The sequence below is a fragment of the Tetrapisispora phaffii genome, chromosome 4, assembly GCF_000236905.1.
Source record: "Tetrapisispora phaffii CBS 4417 chromosome 4, complete genome".
NCBI lineage: Eukaryota > Fungi > Ascomycota > Saccharomycetes > Saccharomycetales > Saccharomycetaceae > Tetrapisispora > Tetrapisispora phaffii.
In genome coordinates, this window is record NC_016523.1 from 686,270 (window position 1) to 704,823 (window position 18,554).

At 32.9% G+C, this 18,554-nt stretch overlaps 5 protein-coding genes and 1 non-coding gene across 6 annotated transcripts; all 6 read left to right on the top strand.

The window, feature by feature from the left end:
- On the top strand, window positions 1-2,715 carry CBF2 (Cbf2p; the record flags this gene model as incomplete). Its single annotated transcript, XM_003685354.1, has 1 exon — window positions 1-2,715. One exon carries the CDS (start codon window positions 1-3, stop codon window positions 2,713-2,715), a length of 2,715 nt encoding a protein of 904 aa, XP_003685402.1.
- A 499-nt stretch (window positions 2,716-3,214) lies between these two features.
- Window positions 3,215-4,102, top strand: TPHA0D03330 (uncharacterized protein; the record flags this gene model as incomplete). The annotated part of the gene is made up of 1 exon (XM_003685355.1): window positions 3,215-4,102. One exon carries the CDS (start codon window positions 3,215-3,217, stop codon window positions 4,100-4,102), a length of 888 nt encoding a protein of 295 aa, XP_003685403.1.
- Window positions 4,103-5,697: 1,595 nt separating this feature from the next.
- TPHA0D03340 (SKN1/KRE6 family beta-glucan synthesis-associated protein) lies at window positions 5,698-7,935 on the top strand (the record flags this gene model as incomplete). The annotated part of the gene is made up of 1 exon (XM_003685356.1): window positions 5,698-7,935. The coding sequence occupies one exon, from the start codon at window positions 5,698-5,700 to the stop codon at window positions 7,933-7,935; it is 2,238 nt and encodes a 745-aa protein (XP_003685404.1).
- A 2,090-nt stretch (window positions 7,936-10,025) lies between these two features.
- TPHA0Dtrna6G lies at window positions 10,026-10,096 on the top strand. The gene has a single exon. It is a non-coding gene; the product is annotated as a tRNA-Gly (tRNA).
- A 283-nt stretch (window positions 10,097-10,379) lies between these two features.
- MCM6 (MCM DNA helicase complex subunit MCM6) lies at window positions 10,380-13,550 on the top strand (the record flags this gene model as incomplete). The annotated part of the gene is made up of 1 exon (XM_003685357.1): window positions 10,380-13,550. The coding sequence occupies one exon, from the start codon at window positions 10,380-10,382 to the stop codon at window positions 13,548-13,550; it is 3,171 nt and encodes a 1,056-aa protein (XP_003685405.1).
- Window positions 13,551-15,621: 2,071 nt separating this feature from the next.
- On the top strand, window positions 15,622-18,318 carry GPH1 (glycogen phosphorylase; the record flags this gene model as incomplete). Its single annotated transcript, XM_003685358.1, has 1 exon — window positions 15,622-18,318. The coding sequence occupies one exon, from the start codon at window positions 15,622-15,624 to the stop codon at window positions 18,316-18,318; it is 2,697 nt and encodes an 898-aa protein (XP_003685406.1).
- Window positions 18,319-18,554: the final 236 nt, after the last annotated feature.

The window sequence follows — 18,554 nt, forward strand, 5'->3', positions numbered from 1 at the left end:
ATGGGGTCTGCTCCAAATACGCATAATGCGAAAGCTCAACAGCTATTTGATGCCCTAACGGAAAGAACAAAGCATCAATATAAGTCATATTATGGCAGGTATATTAAATGGTGTGAAGAAAATAAACTAATTTCAAAGTCTTTAAATGAAAATGAAATATTTGAAAAACTACCTCTTTCTTCAATGTTGTTTCACTGTTTCTTACTTGATCTGTATATATCAAAAGATTCCAATGACAATAATGACAAAATTACAACTACTAACGATGATAAAGAAAATTTAATTGCGGAAAATATAGGTGTAAAGCTCAGTACTTTAAAGAAAATTATTTCGAGTTTGAAATTCCTAGTAAGAGTATGTACAGTCTACAATAATGAAAATGTATCAAAGGTAGATGACAAATATTTAGAGAATATCACAAAATTGCACTCATCTTGGTATGATTTCATAGAGAATATCAATAATACAATAAACCTGACGAATACATACCCACCATTATTAAGGGTATCGATGAATATGTGGAATCCTCAAACAATAAATTTAAATGAAAAAGTGTTTAAAACCACATCAGAGAAGTTGAAATTCCTTATTGATTTTCATTTTACAAACTATTTGAATTTATCCTATTCTGAAAGGGCAGAACTTAAACTTTCAGATCTAACTACAAATAATGAAAAGAATATTATTGAAATTAATAAACCTAATGATCCATCACAGATGAACCCAATGGTCTTACTTCCACAAGATTGTCCCTTTTTATGTCCCTTGACGTCTTTAGCTGCATCGTTATTTCTAAGATTTTATGGTATTAAAAATGTGTACAAAGGTGACGGTTTCCCAGATGTTTCAAAAATATCTAAGCCCTCCCAAAGTGATTATGATAAAGAAGCAAAACTAAGTGCAAATGTCGTCCATTGGCAAGATCTTCCCTTAATTAGGGGCAAATCACCTTTAGATTACCCAAAGGATGTCACAATGAGTAGTTATTATAACATGATATTCCGATACTGCCATTTACCATACAAAAGAAGAGAATATTTTCAAGATAGGCAAGAGGTCTTTCCAAAATGGAATAAACAAGAATTCGAGGAGGAGAGTCATCAATACGAATCAATAGCAAAACAATTTTTTAAATACAACGTTCCTCATGATTTTATAACAATATTGAATCATAAATCACCTTATAATTCTTTTGAATCCCTGAGCAAAAACTTTACAAATGAAGAACAACTTCCATCTCATCTACTAGTTCAACTATTCCCTGAAATTGGGTATTTCAAGAATTCTGCTGATAATCTAAACAAAGAAGCATTGGAATTTATTAAAGTAATAGAAGCATTAAGAAATACTCTGTTGAAAAATTTACCATATTTGTATCATTTTTTCCCTCATCATGATTTGTTTAATGATACAATCCTGACAAGCCCCGAATTTCAAAAGTACTTCAAAGAAGTTATAGGAAAGGTACAGATAAGTAATGGAGTGAAGCTACCGTTTGAACTTCTTCCAGGATATGATAATTTTACTGAAAATGACCTTTACAACATCTTAGTTGAGCCACCTTTTAGAACTAGCAATAATTCCAGTGGCCAATTGGTCACTCTAGCTGCTACGTCAGATATTAATCAAAATGGTACAGTGCCTGATAATGGAAAAAAGTTGATTGATGGACTGCAAACAATTTTTAACAATATAAATATCGATGAAGAATCTAAAAAACTAGCCATAAAACAATTGAAATCATTAGGAAAAAGTATATCAATTGAGACTGAGCCTGTACAAAAAAGTATTCATTATGTTAAAAATGAAAACCATGCAACAAATGGTGACAACATTATAGGAGATGTTAAAAAAGCACCTTCTATTGGTTTGCTAGACTTAGATTCATCCTCCGATGAAGAATCGGGAAACAATTTCTCCAATAACGATCGTAACTTTGGTAATAAGAAAGTAAATCCAAAAATTAATTACGATGAACGTGAAGATGAATCAGATGATGGCGATGATAATTTACAAGAAGAAATGAGATTTATGATCAATGAATTAGTGGGTGAAAAACTTAGATCTACGATGAAAGAAAACATGGATCGATTTGAAGAGAAAGTTGAAAAAATGATAACAACTATGGTTGAAAGGAAAGTAAATGACATAGTTAAAGAACAGCTCGATGCCTTCAAGGAAGAATTTATGAAATACCAGAAGAAGAGACCTATTGGAGACGTTGAAAAAGATAATTCTCACAATATATCAACAGATAAAATAGAAGAACCTGAAGTGAAGAAAACTACTCTAAATAAAAAGATGACTAGATACGAAAGCATTACGGATGAGAAGAATAATAAGACTATTTTTAAAATCAACCCTTCTATTACTTCAATTGAAGACATAATTTATGAATGGTTCACTCCGAATCCGAGTATGGATAACGAGTGTATACATTCAATGAATAAAAAATTTGGTAAAAATTGGAGAACTGAATTTGAATCGGTATACAAACAAAAAAAGATTATTATTGAATTGTATATATATCTTGTGAATCAAGTAGGATATGAGAATATTAAGGCAGTGCATATGATAGAAACTCTCAGTGAACAGGTATATAATAAGGATACTTCAACTTACTCGAGATATGAAATTTTGGCACAGTACCTAAAATCATGGAAAAGAAAGCACAACAATTCTTTTGAAGGGTTGAAATTGTTGCCTATAGTGTAAGTAGCATTTAATGTAACAGTAAACTGCATCTAAATAAATATAGAAGATATAGAATTATTTAATAATTTATTCGAATCAAAGATGACAAAATTGTTGAATCAGATATTATGAGGTTTCCTTTTTACATTTGAAGTTTCTAGTTTAACTATTAAAATCACGTGCTCTTAAGCATTCTAGATACCCCAGGAAGATTTTAGAACATTCTAGACTACCCGAGGTCATCGCGTGAAGATAGCTAGAAAAAACGGTTCTACGCGGTATTTTCAGTAAATGTTCATGAAGAATGGTGTCTGACAAGACCATATAAGAAAAAGTGTCAAGACTTTTAAAATATACATCGAAATGAGATCAATATATATAAGAGTTAATTATCGAATTGTTGCAACAATCTGAATCATGTTTGGTTTCATCTTATTAACTTCTTTAAAAAGTTCAACAGAACAATCGTCACATCTCATACATCAAACTACTAGATCTAATTACTGGAAAATAGATTATAATGTTTTCCTCATCGCTGCAATTTAAATTTGATCCTTTAAGCCATAATGATATGCTTTTCAATTTCCATAAGGATGGAGAACCAAGACAATTCAAAAGACGTAAAACTTCAATGAACCATCAACATTGCAACTCTTCTTCAAAGGAGAATGCCAAAAGGAAACATAAGACTAAAAAAATTGAGATCATGAAAGAACTGCATTCTAAGAATGATGAGCACTATGTTATTAACCTTAAAAAGAGAATAGCAAATAAATCAGTGACTGAATATGTTAACCAACAAATTCAGTTATATAAAGAGACTCATTACAGACCTACTTATTATATAGAAACTGACAGATTTGGAAACCAATATTATATTGAAGATTCGATGACTTCTTCAACCCAAAGAAAGTTAGAGTGCGACGCACTAGACAATCTGGACATGACAAGGATAGGTAAAGAAATTGCAGAACGTTCATTTAATGACTACATAATTGAAAAAGGAAGTAGATCAAATGAGATAGTATTAAGGAGTCGAAAAGATTTGATTGATGAAGAGTATTCGTTTGATAATGACATTGACACTTTTGAGGTACTGGGATTTGATCTCGAGGTCAATTATAAAGAAAACGAGCGTATTGCCTACGAGGCTGTTATGATAGTAGAATTGAATTTAATGCATACCACTAACGCTAACTCAAAAAACAAGAATAAAACGAAACATCGTCATCGTCGTCATCATCATCATCATCTTACTAATAGTAACACTAAAAAATCAGAAATCAGAAACAACAGCCTAATAAAATACCGACCAATACTAGAGGATATTGAAGATGCCGAGATCCAATCATTTAACGAATCAATGAATTGTAATCCACAACCATCATATATAATCGAAGAAGTATAATTTTAATAGTTACAAAAATAAAGACAAGTCACGTGCATGCTTATAATGTTCCACTGATGTATGTAAATGTATGCAAACGCAGTTGTTAAGGTTCTCACTTAGGAGTTGGACCCCTTCATAGTAGGATAGTTATGTATGACCAGCACAAAAAAACGTATACAGTTGCTGTTTTTTCTGCCGAAAGAAACAGCGGCACAACAAATTAAGACGTACATAACAATTATCTAAGATGCCGTATTGGGTAATAAACACACACATGTAATAATGCATATAATTAACTCAACCCTCGTGAAGAAAACATAGCACAATACAATTAGTAGTCGCAGTAAATCGCAGAGGAATGAAATGCATGCATGTTACGACGGTCTGCCATTTAACTCCCTTACTGTCTTTCTCTCTTCCTTCCTTTCTTGGCTAAGTCGTATTTTTTTTGTGTATGCTCTTCAAATATAACTACCCTTTACAGCAATAGATAAACTAATAAATTATCCTAACTGAGTCTAGCCGCAAGAAATCCCCTGAGAAACGGCCCATGAGTAGATCGACCACAATAAGAAAAAAACATATAAACACAACCTAAAAAGGTATCCAGCGTATGTTTTCGCCCTCCGTACGTTTCTCATCAACAGAAGCGTTACATAACAGAGAAACAGGAGCAGAACGAAGCAAACGGTGGATATCTCAACAATAATCTTCCACCCAATTCCTTCTTCAGACAACATGTAAATGACGTTCCTTGGACTTTGCTGCAAGAGACATCTACAGGTTGTACAGCGCTTTCTCCCTAGATCAAGATAAAAAAAAGCAACGACAATAACAATAACAATAACTGGATTTTCATCCTTTGCTACTCCCGTTGTACACCCCCTTCTCCTACAGAAGATATCTCGAGATCAACTTACGGACAACAACAAACCTCCCTTGTTTTCGTGCGCTGCACTATCTCATCTGGAGGAGCATCTGATACAGCCCGCTTTCGAAAGCACTGAGAGCACTATTACACACGCGCCAACACAGAAACCTTCGAACGAGATAAGAAACATTCAGAAAAAACATCTTTTGACCCCTTCTTAATTACTTAGTGAACAGACACAGGACCACACAACATACTATACGTACCACAAGGAACTAAATTTTTTTAAATGTAAATTATTGGATCAAGTGGTTAGAGTGTATTATGCCTTATAGTATAATCATTATCACTATTACCATTACCATTACCATTACTATCACTATCACTATTGCATTATTATATATATGTATATTAATACTGATGCTTAATATAATACTATGGTATGGTACAACAATTGATATATCTCATTGCTAAATTTAGTTGGTTATATATGTTTTCTTTTTTGTTTAATTCTCAATTTATTAATATACTTATTATATATATATTGTGTTTAACGTAAGATATTCTTTCAATGTTTGTTCTTATTGTATTTTATTTTCATTTTACCACTTCGGTCACATTCATATATACGTTATAAGAAGATCAATAAGAAGAACCTGAAACGACCGTTTATACTTTTTTTGCCTTTAATATATATATATATATATAGATACATCATCTCGTTAACATTCTCTTTTAAATTATGGGTTTTATCCGAAATTTAACCAATAAGAATGAAGCTGGACTTTCAAAGGAAAATAGTAGTGGTGAAAGTGTAAATCAAATTAAGATGAATAATAGAGGAAAAACTGATTCAGATGATGTTCAAAATTCAAATTCGCAATCATATACTTCATCTTCTGCTAATGAAAGACTGGCATATGAAAAACATGATATTACCTATTCTCAACCGAATGCAATTTCTGTTGAAGATGTACATACAAGTGATGATTCAAATTCGGCACTACCTGATTATATCATTTCAACTCCAAAAGCTCAAACGTATGAATTGAGAGGGGATTACCAAGGGTACTATTCAAATAAAACCAATTTGAATTCAAACAGTACTCCAAATGCATATAATGATAATTCTCTACCACCTCCAATCTCGAATTCAAATTCATATTCAAATTTGATTATGTCGCCTCCTTCTTTTGATAGATACCCAATAATTGCATCGAACATTTCACAATTACATAATTCATTCATCAATCATGATACAAAAATAGCATCGGCAATAAATAATAAGAATAATCTCTATGAATCCAGTCATTTACACACAAACTCAAGTTCGTCAATAGGAATAAAACAACAGAACTCAAATGTTTCTCTTTCGCAAGCGCTTCAATATAGTAATGATCTATCACCATTTGGTGGGTTTCCAACTAGTGCATTCCCAATTTTTCTAGAAGATAAAGAAGATGATGATTTTTTTCATAATCCAGATCCTGAAGAAGAAGCGAAATTAGACAGAAAGAGAATCTGGATGGATATAAAACATATGAATAGAAGATCTATGGGTGGTTGGTTAGGTTTGTTCTTATTACTAGCAGCAGGTATTTTTATTTTTATTGTTTTACCCGCCTTGACTTTTGCAGGTGTTGTCGATCATCATGATCCACTATCAAGCGGTTCAGCAGGTGGTAATCGTTCAGATGCAGTCACATATTTATCGGATTATGACTATCCAACGTTAGCAGCCATTCGTACTACATTAGTTGATCCAGATACTCCAAGTTCGGCCTCTACCAGAGTTGCAAGAGATGGATCAAAATGGAAACTGGTATTCTCAGATGAGTTTAACGCTGTTGGAAGAACATTTTACGATGGAGATGACCAATTTTGGACTGCGCCAGATATTCACTACGACGCTACAAAGGATTTAGAATGGTATACACCAGATGCGGTCACTACCGCAAATGGTACATTATCTTTAAGAATGGATGCTTACAGAAATCATGATTTGTACTATAGATCAGGTATGGTTCAAAGTTGGAATAAAATGTGCTTTACAGAAGGTGCTTTAGAAATTTCAGCAAAATTACCAAACTATGGTAAGGTTACAGGTTTATGGCCAGGTTTATGGACTATGGGTAATTTAGCAAGACCAGGCTATTTAGCATCCACTGAAGGTGTTTGGCCATATAGTTACCAAGCTTGTGATGCAGGTATCACACCAAATCAAAGTTCTAATGATGGTATCTCATATCTACCAGGTCAAAAATTGAATTCCTGCACATGTGATGGTGAAGATCACCCGAATCAAGGTACGGGTAGAGGAGCACCAGAAATTGATTTACTAGAAGGTGAAGTTGATACAGTTATCGGGGTTGGTCTTGCATCTCAATCTTTACAAGTTGCTCCATATGATATTTGGTATATTCCAGATTATAATTTTATTGAAATACATAATTTTACCACTACTACTATGAACAGTTACTGTGGTGGTCCATTTCAACAAGCTGTTTCTGCAGTCACAACTTTAAACACATCATGGTATGAATTTGGCCCAGAAGCTGGATATTATCAAAAATTTGCTATAGAATATTTAAATGACAAAGACGCCGGTTATATTAAGTGGTTTGTAGGCGATAATCCAACAATGACTCTTCACTCTTGGGCTTTGCATCCTAATGGTAATATTGATTGGAGACCAATCAGTAAGGAACCTATGTCAATCATTATGAATATGGGTATTTCGAACAATTGGGCTTACATTGATTGGCAAGCTATTTATTTCCCCGTTACTTTTAGAATTGACTATGTGAGATTATATCAACCTAGCGACTCTATATCTTTGACATGTGACCCAGATGATTACCCAACATATGATTATATTCAGGAACATTTAAATGCATATTCAAATGCAAATTTGACAAGTTGGGCTGGAGCAGGGTATTCGTTTCCAAGTAACAGCTTAACAGGTAACTGTAATGCATAGGTTGGTTAACACTACTTCACTAGGTTTTACTATTCGACGTCCAAAACTATCAAACGTCTCTCTAATATTTAGGATGTTATTAATTCGATTACGAATTATTTGTATGAGACAATTTTGATATTGTAAAAAGTAATACTTTATAGTTGAACACGCGTTCGTGGACACTTTCATTTAATGGCAGGACTATTAAATCAGACCATAATAATGTAACAATAAATTTGATATTTCTACTTTTTTAGTAAGTTTATTTATTCATAAATTCATAAGGATAGCTTTATAGAACATACTTTTATCCAAATTCAGGCTACTGGTTGTCAATAAGCGTATCTCTCAAATTTTGTAAAGACAATTTTTTTGCATATTTAGGTAGACAGTATAGAGATCTTAATTTAGCCGTACCATTAAAGCCATTGATTATTGATTGAAGTTATCAATATAACGTTATTAATAAAATAGGGCACAGATCAGTACAATTCACCTTGCAAAAATATATATTGATATGTTTTTGATTGGACTATTATTAATAATACAATCCAGAAATTTTTTCTTCACATATTCGGTTGATAGATTATCTGAAGTACATGAACTGTGCATGATTATGATTTTAGAATGCTTTTAAAGTTGAGTAATTAAGCGAACAAGGAGCCAAACAAATTAGTAACTGTAATATAACTAGTAAATTTTAATAGCCCATGACGTATTTCGCTAGCCAAATAAGACAAACAATGTTGCGTTTATACTTATCAATAATAAAGTGCAGTCTATGAGTTCTAATAAATACTTATCTCAACTTATCTTTGCCAATCAAATAGTTATGATTTCTCCTCCTCCTTCTTCTTGTTCTCCTGTCTATAAGGTTACTATACTTTTTTATAAAGAATTCAAATGGTTCTCAATAATTTCAGTACCTAAGTTGGCAATGTTATATTTATCAATATTGTTAGTTAAGTTGTGCATGCTTTACAACAGTATCAATCAATTAGTAATATAAAATGAATTCAATTAATGAAGAATAAAAACAGATGCTTTTATATAACTGTTTCATTTGCTAGTCTCAATAGCTTTATTAAAGTTTCTTTACTAGCACACCTATGAGAGTTGACTCAGAAATAGTTTTTTGTTTCCTAATATAGTTTCGATATAGTTTCTTATATACGGTAAAGAAGTTTGATTATTTGCTTTATTAATAGCACTCATCAAGATGTCCATTCATTACATTGAATTCTAACGTCTATAAAGTTTGATGTCTGAACTTCTTGAAAATGTGATACTTATTCGTATGTTAAGATTTTCTAGTGGTTATTCTGATGGTGACATTACATATATTTGCATTCGTACTATTTATGAATTGGAATTTATGTCATCACATTTCTGTATGTGGAAATACAGGCTTATGTTGGTTAGTACCAACATCTAAGTGTGGAGAAACAAACCTATATGGGTTAGAGCCAGCATCTAGGATAGTGTCGCTAGCCTCGTTAGTTGCTCTAATACCAACATCTAAGTGTGGAGTAACAAACTTATGCTGGTTAATCCCAATATCTAAGTTAGTGTCATTAGCCACTTCAGTTGCTCTAGTATAGTCCATCTTCTTTATAGTTAAATAATCGATTGATCTTTTATTAGTGTAATTAAACTATTCTATATAGAGTTAGATGCCCTCCTTATATATGAGTTAATCTGACAGTTGAATGAACATGTGTACGTGTTCATTCATCCTCCTAAGATCTTTAGTGCTGTATTGTACATCTGTGTTTATCACGCAGCCATTTTTATTGTAGTGAAAAATTTTCATCTATCATCTGGAAGGTTGTTCTAGAACGTCCTTTCCATTAGTAAGTGATCAATTGGTTCTAGACTCAAAGTGTCAAAAACACTTAGTTCTGTCACATACACTACAATAATTCTGACACTGTAGGCATCGGTTGTTTCTTATTTGTAACAAATAATTTCCAAAAGAGATAATATCTTGCAACATAGTCAGGTATACGTCCTGTGCCATTGCAACAAAGGGCACTTATCATGTTGGACTGAAATTCAATAATAGTGTGTGGGACCAACACAATACTGTCGATTAGAAAATATTAAATGCGCAAGTGGTTTAGTGGTAAAATCCAACGTTGCCATCGTTGGGCCCCCGGTTCGATTCCGGGCTTGCGCATGTCTTTTTTATTTTTTCTTCCATTTAGATATGAAACGTTTTCCTTCTATGCTAGTTTTTCCTAAAGAGGTAATATTAATTTTTTAATTTGACTAAAACAGGTAAAGCTCATTGTATCAAAAAAATATTTTTAATTGAGATTTGAAATTGGAAAAGCTACTATTCATATAATATCTTTATTTTTGAAGAGTTAAAAAAAACTGGATAACTTTTACAATAGTAATATATTAGTTGACATTAATATTTATAACGACAGTAAACAACAAGAGGAACCGTATCGACGATGTCTTCTCCATTCAAAAACACCCCAGTTGGGAATGACAGACCTTCAAGTTCTTCACCACCACCTTCTTCTTTGGGAACTGGATTTGGGAGTAGTATGGCTGTCAATAACGATTCGCAATCTATCATTGATCCACAGTTCCCAAGTTCCTCTCAACCTATGGGTAATATGAGTGGCATTGGTATGGATTCGACACAATTCAGTTCGCAGCGTCAATATAATGCTGAATCTCCACTACCTGATGACCTACCTATCCAAGGTATGAGAAGAAAGAATATCAATCACATTAAAAAAGTTGACGATGTAACAGGTGAAAAAGTTCGTGAAGCTTTTGAGCAGTTTTTAGAAGATTTTTCAATAACCAATGATGAAGGTGAAGTAGACAAAGTATATTTAACTCAAATTGAATTTATGAAGATTTACTATCTAAATACCATTTATATTGATTATCAACATTTATCTTCAAGAGAAAATGGCGCATTGGCTATGGCTATTTCAGAACAATATTATAGATTTTTACCTTTCTTACAAAAGGGTTTAAGAAGAATTATTAGAAAATATGCAAATTCATTACTTGTTGATACTGAGTCACATCATATTGATGAAATCGAAGGAGAAAGTCAGGAAGATAGGACAATTCGCCTTTCATCTGTTACGAATACAGATGGAGCTTCAGCAGAAAGTCACAAAACAAAAATATCAGGGGACTCGGTAACCACTGGCTCTTTACGTCAAGTTGATCGTATTTTCCAAATTAGTTTTTTCAATTTACCAATTGTTAATAGAATTCGTGATATTAAATCAGAAAAGATTGGACATTTGTTATCCATATCGGGTACTGTCACAAGGACTTCAGAAGTTCGTCCAGAATTATACAAAGGTAGTTTTACCTGTGATGTTTGCCGTGCCATTGTTGATAATGTTGATCAAGCATTCAAATATACAGAACCTACATTTTGCCCAAATCCTTCATGTGAAAACAGATCAACTTGGACACTTAATGTCTCACGTTCTAAATTTTTAGATTGGCAAAAGGTCAGAGTACAAGAAAATGCAAACGAAATTCCAACCGGTTCTATGCCCCGTACTTTAGATATCATTCTAAGAGGTGACTGTGTTGAAAGGGCAAAACCTGGTGACAGATGTAAATTTACAGGTACAGAAATCGTGGTTCCTGATGTTACTCAATTAGGTTTACCTGGTGTCAAAGCTAGTTCTTCACTTGATTCAAGAGGTGTTAGTAGATCTTCAGAAGGTCTAAATACTGGTGTGACTGGTATTCGTGGACTGGGTGTACGTGATCTAACATACAAGATTAGTTTTTGGTCATGTCATGTTGTTAGTATTGGTTCTAATGTTAATAGCCAAGATCCAGCTGGTCAACAAAAATCTGAAAATCTGATAAATTACATGAGTAGCGCAAATGTGTATGAAGAATCATCAGGTGTTCAATCGGTCTTCTTAAATAGTCTTAACTCGGATGAGATTAATGAACTAAAAAACATGGTTAAAGATGAACACATTTATGATAAATTAGTAAGGTCTATTGCTCCAGCTGTTTTTGGACATGAATCTGTTAAAAAAGGTGTCTTATTACAACTGTTAGGTGGTGTTCATAAGAGTACAGTTGAAGGTATAAAATTAAGAGGTGATATCAATATTTGTATTGTCGGTGATCCATCAACATCTAAATCTCAATTTTTGAAATATGTGACAAGCTTTGCCCCAAGATCAGTATATACCTCTGGTAAAGCTTCATCGGCAGCTGGTTTAACAGCTGCCGTCGTAAGAGATGAAGAGGGTGGCGATTACACGATCGAAGCTGGTGCTTTAATGTTAGCTGATAATGGTATTTGTTGTATCGATGAATTCGACAAAATGGACCTTTCCGATCAAGTTGCTATTCATGAAGCCATGGAACAACAAACTATATCTATTGCTAAAGCTGGTATCCATGCAACCTTGAATGCCAGAACATCTATATTAGCAGCTGCTAACCCAATCAATGGTAGATATAATAGAAAACTATCATTAAGAGGTAATTTAAATATGACAGCTCCAATTATGTCCAGATTTGATTTATTTTTTGTTATTCTAGATGACTGTAATGAAAAAATTGATACAGAATTAGCTACGCATATTGTTGATTTGCATATGAAAAGAGATGCTGCAATTGATCCGCCATATACAGCAGATCAATTACGTCGTTACATTAAATATGCTAGAACGTTTAAACCTATTTTAACTAAGGAAGCTCGTGACTTCTTAGTTTCTAAATATAAAGAATTAAGAAACGATGATGCTCAAGGTTATAGTAGATCGAGTTATAGAATTACAGTTAGACAGTTAGAAAGTATGATCAGACTATCAGAAGCTATAGCTAGAGCAAACTGTATTGATGAGATTACGCCTGCATTTGTTGCTGAAGCGTTTGATTTATTAAAGCAAAGTATTATTAGAGTTGATGTTGATGATATCGAAATAGACGATGACGATATTGAAGAAGCTGGCAAAACTGAAAACAATAACAATCAAGATGGAGGTGACAGTAATAATGATAACAATAGTAGAGAAGCCAGCGCTGACGATAAGCAAGATGGCGATAACGATGATGATGATAAGACTAATGGTGATGATCCTAATAATCGTGGTAGTAGGTCTGCCATTGATAATGGTGGCAGTGGTAGCACTACTACTACTAGAAAGAAGATTTCAATCACTTATGATAAATATATTTCAACTATGAATTTGATTGTACGTAAAATTGCTGAAATTGAAAAAGCCGATACAAATGAAAATGTTGAAGGAAATCAAAATTTCGGATCAAACATTAATGAACAATTAACTGGTAATTCAATTGTTGATTGGTATTTATCACAAAGACAAGATGAATTTTCCGATGAACAGGAATACTGGGAAGAAAGAAAATTAACATTCAAAATAATGAAAAGATTAGTTAAAGATAGAATCTTAATGGAGATTCATGGTACATCTACGAATTTGAACGATGTGATGGATATTGATTCAATTAACGCTGTGAACAATTCTAATGTTGATAGAGAAAAAGTCGTTTACGTGATACATCCAAATTGTGAAATTTTAGATATATTAGATCCTCAAGATGTCATTAACGATAATGAACTAATTCAAAATGACACAAAAACAGTTTAAAAAAAAATATAAATTAGAACTTTAGGAATAAGAAATTTCAATAAGTTTTAAAAAGTATTCAATTGATTAATTATCTAGTACCCCATCCAACCTAATTGCATTTTACTATGTACCTCAGTTTGTTTCTTTGCTTTCATGCATTCTAATATATATATATATATATAAATATACAAAAGTGCATCTGTATCAGTATAAATATTATAATTTTTTACTCACTCCTCATAATTATTTCTTTGTTATCACAGCAACTGACCAACTGACCAGTAAAGTTCTAAAGAGATCTACATGCCCATCACCTCAGTACTATTGATGCCTTGGCTATCAACTGATGGCTCTTTGTAGAGTAGAAGTAAATATCGTTGGTCTTTTCATTTATCGAGAGACCCAGCTTTTACGTGGCGGGCATGTGCCGACTAAGATCTCCAACTAGAACGTCCGCGCATCCCATCTTTTTCCCCCGAAATAATTCCGGAAGTAGACTAAAAACGGATAGAATAACAAAACACAGACAAAGAAACGTACAAAAAAGAGGATACCATGTGGTTCATCTCGACAATAGAAGGGAGGGAGGGCGCGGATGTATCTCTCCGCATCTGAAAATTTCTTAGACAGTGGAGAAACGTATGTGGAGAGGGGGGAACTCGACTTTGGATAGAGGGTAACAAAATAAGTTTGCAAGAAAATAAGGGGGAAAGGGGCGGGCGGGCGAGAGGTAGTAGTATTGTGTCTCATAAGGAAGTGATTCATCTACACACACATACGCATGCACATACATACCCATACTCTCAAGTAAACTTATTATCGTTGTAGTGGTGGTGGTGGTAGCATACATAGCATGTAATAAGTAATTCAATTTTCACATTTCCCGCTTATTATACAATTGTATGCATCGCATAGAAAGTCTTCGAACTCACAAGGTCAATTCGTAACACTTTTTTTTGTAAGATATCGATTATACAGAGGTTAATTCCCTATCTGCTCTTTAATTTCCTTTCTACCTCTGTCTGATGTGTATGTGTGTGTGTGAATAAGAATTAATTTGTAAATGAAGTTCTGGATGTTCTTCAAGGTTCAAATCAGATCAAATCAGATCAAAGTCCCTCAACTCAACTCAACTCTTCAATTCTCTTTTTTGAGATGTTGCAAATAGTAGTTGCAACAATGTCAATATTTAATTTGAAAATAAGTGATATTTACATTAGATGGGGTGTGTGCGACTGAGGGGTAAAAATATTCTCTGATGTCTGTTTTTTAAGTTTCACTGATTGTCTCTTGTCATAAAAGCGATTCATTGAATACATGCGTAATTGAGATAGAAAGAAAGTTAAATAAATAAATATATACGTCTGAACTCATTACTAGTTATTTGGTTGGGTCTTTAATTGTTGTAGTTTCAAAATTAGGAGGAGGGAAAAGGCAAGGATGGGTGTATATGCATGCATTATATATTTTTGAATAGTCGCTTGTTTATTGTAAGGAGCAATGAAATCATCAAGAAAGTAATAGTTAAGTTAGTTTTTTATGTTGCTTTTTCATTGCGTCAATTGGAAAAATGTTACTGTACTGAGTAGTTTTTATCTTTTCTATCAAAATGAATACAGATTATTTTTATCCTTTTTTGATTGGCGTTAATCCTACCATGAGTTTGTAGAATACTGCTCAAGCAAATTACATCTCTATGTCATACTATCTCATTCTCAGGTAGTATTATGTTTTTCTGCTTTTGTTTTTTATCAGCTCAAAATTGTTTTGTTGCACATGTAAAAGATACTCATTTATGACCCCTTGATAAATTGAAACTATTGTTGAATTCTAAAACTTATATATATATATATATATATAACAGGTTCCTTAGTTACATTTGAATATTATCAAAGTTAGTTTTCTCTTTTTCTCCATTCAATCGTATCTTGCCATATTTTGCTCAAAGGTAAGTGTCTTATTGAAACATCACAATAAGGGATAATTTTGTTATAATTAAATCTTTTTAATTTAATAATAACATATTGTCACTGAATAGTTGATAGCAACTAACCAGAAACAGAAAACATAATAATAATAACAGAAAGAGATGTCAACTGGAACCAATGCTTCGAATAAAGCTGAACAAAATGTTCAGCAAAACATTCCACAATTGAAAAGAAGATTGACTGGTTTCTTACCACAAGAAATTAAAGCAATTGATTCAATTATTCCATTGCAATCAAGATCTTTATGGACTAAAAATAAGGCAAAGAAGATCGGAAGTGAAGAAGATTTCGACGAGAAATTCGTCAACCACGTTGAAACCACTCTTGCTAGATCCTTATACAATTGTGATGATATGGCTGCTTATGAAGCAACTTCGTTGAGTATCAGAGACAATTTGGTCATTGATTGGAATAAAACTCAACAAAAATTCACAGCCAGAGACCCAAAAAGAGTCTATTACTTATCTTTAGAATTCTTGATGGGTAGAGCTTTAGATAATGCTTTAATAAATATGGAGTCACCAGAAGGTTCTACTGACAAGCATGCAAACTCAAGAGATATGGTTTCTGACTCTTTGCAAAATTTAGGATTTAAGTTGGAAGATGTTTTAAAACAAGAACCGGATGCCGCTTTGGGTAATGGTGGTCTAGGTCGTTTAGCTGCTTGTTTTATCGATTCTTTAACTACTCAAAATATTCCAGCTTGGGGTTATGGTTTGCGTTATGAATATGGTATCTTCGCACAAAAAATTATTGACGGTTATCAAGTTGAAACCCCAGATTACTGGTTAAATACGGGTAATAGATGGGAAATTGAAAGAAACGAAATTCAATTCCCTGTCACTTTCTATGGTTATGTTGACAGACAAGATGGTAACAGATCAACTACAGAACCTTCTCAATGGATTGGTGGTGAAAGAGTCATTGCTATGGCTTATGATTTCCCTGTTCCAGGTTATAAGACAACCACCGTAAATAATTTGAGATTATGGAAAGCAATTCCAACGACTGAATTCGATTTTGCAAAATTCAATTCTGGAGATTATAAAAATTCTGTTGCAGAACAACAAAAGGCTGAATCAATTACAGCTTGTTTATATCCAAATGATAACTTTGAAGCTGGTAAAGAATTGAGATTGAAGCAACAATACTTCTGGTGTGCTGCTTCTTTACATGATATTTTAAGAAGATTCAAGAAGACTCAAAGAAAGTGGAGTGAATTCCCAGATCAAGTTGCAATTCAATTGAATGATACACATCCAAGTTTGGCTATTTTGGAATTACAAAGAGTCTTGGTTGATTTAGAAGGATTGAAATGGGATGAAGCTTGGGATATTGTCACTAAAACCTTTGCTTACACCAACCATACCGTTATGCAAGAAGCTTTGGAAAAATGGCCAGTTAGTCTATTTGGTAAATTATTACCAAGACACTTGGAAATCTTGTACGATGTTAACTGGTTCTTCTTACAAATGGTTGCTAAGAAATACCCAAACAATGCTGAAATTTTATCAAGTGTTTCAATCATTGAAGAAGTTAACCCAGAGAGACAAGTCCGTATGGCTTTCTTAGCAATTGTTGGTTCCCATAAAGTTAACGGTGTTGCAGAACTACATTCTGAATTGATTAAGACTACTATTTTCAAAGATTTTGTCGATATTTTCGGCGCTTCAAAGTTTACTAACGTCACCAATGGTATTACACCAAGAAGATGGTTGAAACAAGCTAATCCTAAATTAGCTCAATTGATCAAGGATACTCTAAACGATCCAGATGAAAATTATTTGTTAGATATGACAAAATTAACCAAATTAGCTGATTATGTTGATGATAAGGATTTCCGTAATAAATGGAATGACGTCAAATTGCAAAATAAGAACACTTTGGCTGATTTAATGAAAAAATTTAATGACGGCAAGGATGTTGTTGATAGAGAAAAATTGGATGACACTCTATTTGATATTCAAGTTAAACGTATTCATGAATATAAGCGTCAACAAATGAATATATTTGGTGTTATTGCTCGATACTTAGATATTAAGGAATTATTATCAGAAGGTAAATCAATTGAAGAGATTGAAAAAGTTTACCCACGTAAGGTTTCTATCTTTGGTGGTAAGAGTGCTCCTGGTTATTACATGGCTAAGTTAATCATCAAATTAATTAATTCTGTTGCTGATGTCATTAATAATGATGAATCTATCAACGGTATTTTGAAAGTTTTCTTCATTCCTGATTATAATGTCTCTAAAGCTGAAATTATTATTCCAGCCAGTGATATCAGTGAACATATCTCAACTGCAGGTACAGAAGCTTCCGGTACTTCAAATATGAAATTCAGTATGAATGGTGGTTTAATTATTGGTACTGTTGATGGTGCCAACGTTGAAATTACTAGAGAAATCGGTGAAGATAACATCTTCTTATTTGGTAATCTAAGTGAAAAGGTTGAGGATTTAAGAGCTGCTCACAGGTATAAGAGCGATGATTTCCCAGAATCTTTAGATAGAGTTTTGTCAGCTTTAGAAAGTGGTATCTTCTCTCCTGACAATTCTAATGAATTTAAACCATTATGGGACAGTATTAGATATCATGGTGATTATTACTTAGTTTCAGATGATTTTGAGTCATATTTAGCTACTCAAAAATTAATTGATGAAACTTATCATTATCAAAGAGAAGACTGGGTAAAGAAGAGTATATTATCTGTCGCAAACATCGGTTATTTCAATAGTGATCGTTGTATCGAAGATTATGCTGAAACAATCTGGAATGTTGAACCAGTGGTTCCAGAATAAATATATTCGGAAATTATGTAAAATAGTTCTATTATTCAACTAAGAATGTTATAGATACAAAGTTGTGAGGTTGTCTGTCATTTGGCATCTTAATACTTTACATTAACAGTTCGTAAGAAATAATAAAATAATGAAACAATACAATAATTCACTGATTACATTTTTCGTTTAGTCCTTTAATATATTATTTCTTTAAAAAAAAGACTGGATTATTGTTTTGGAAACATAAAAGATAA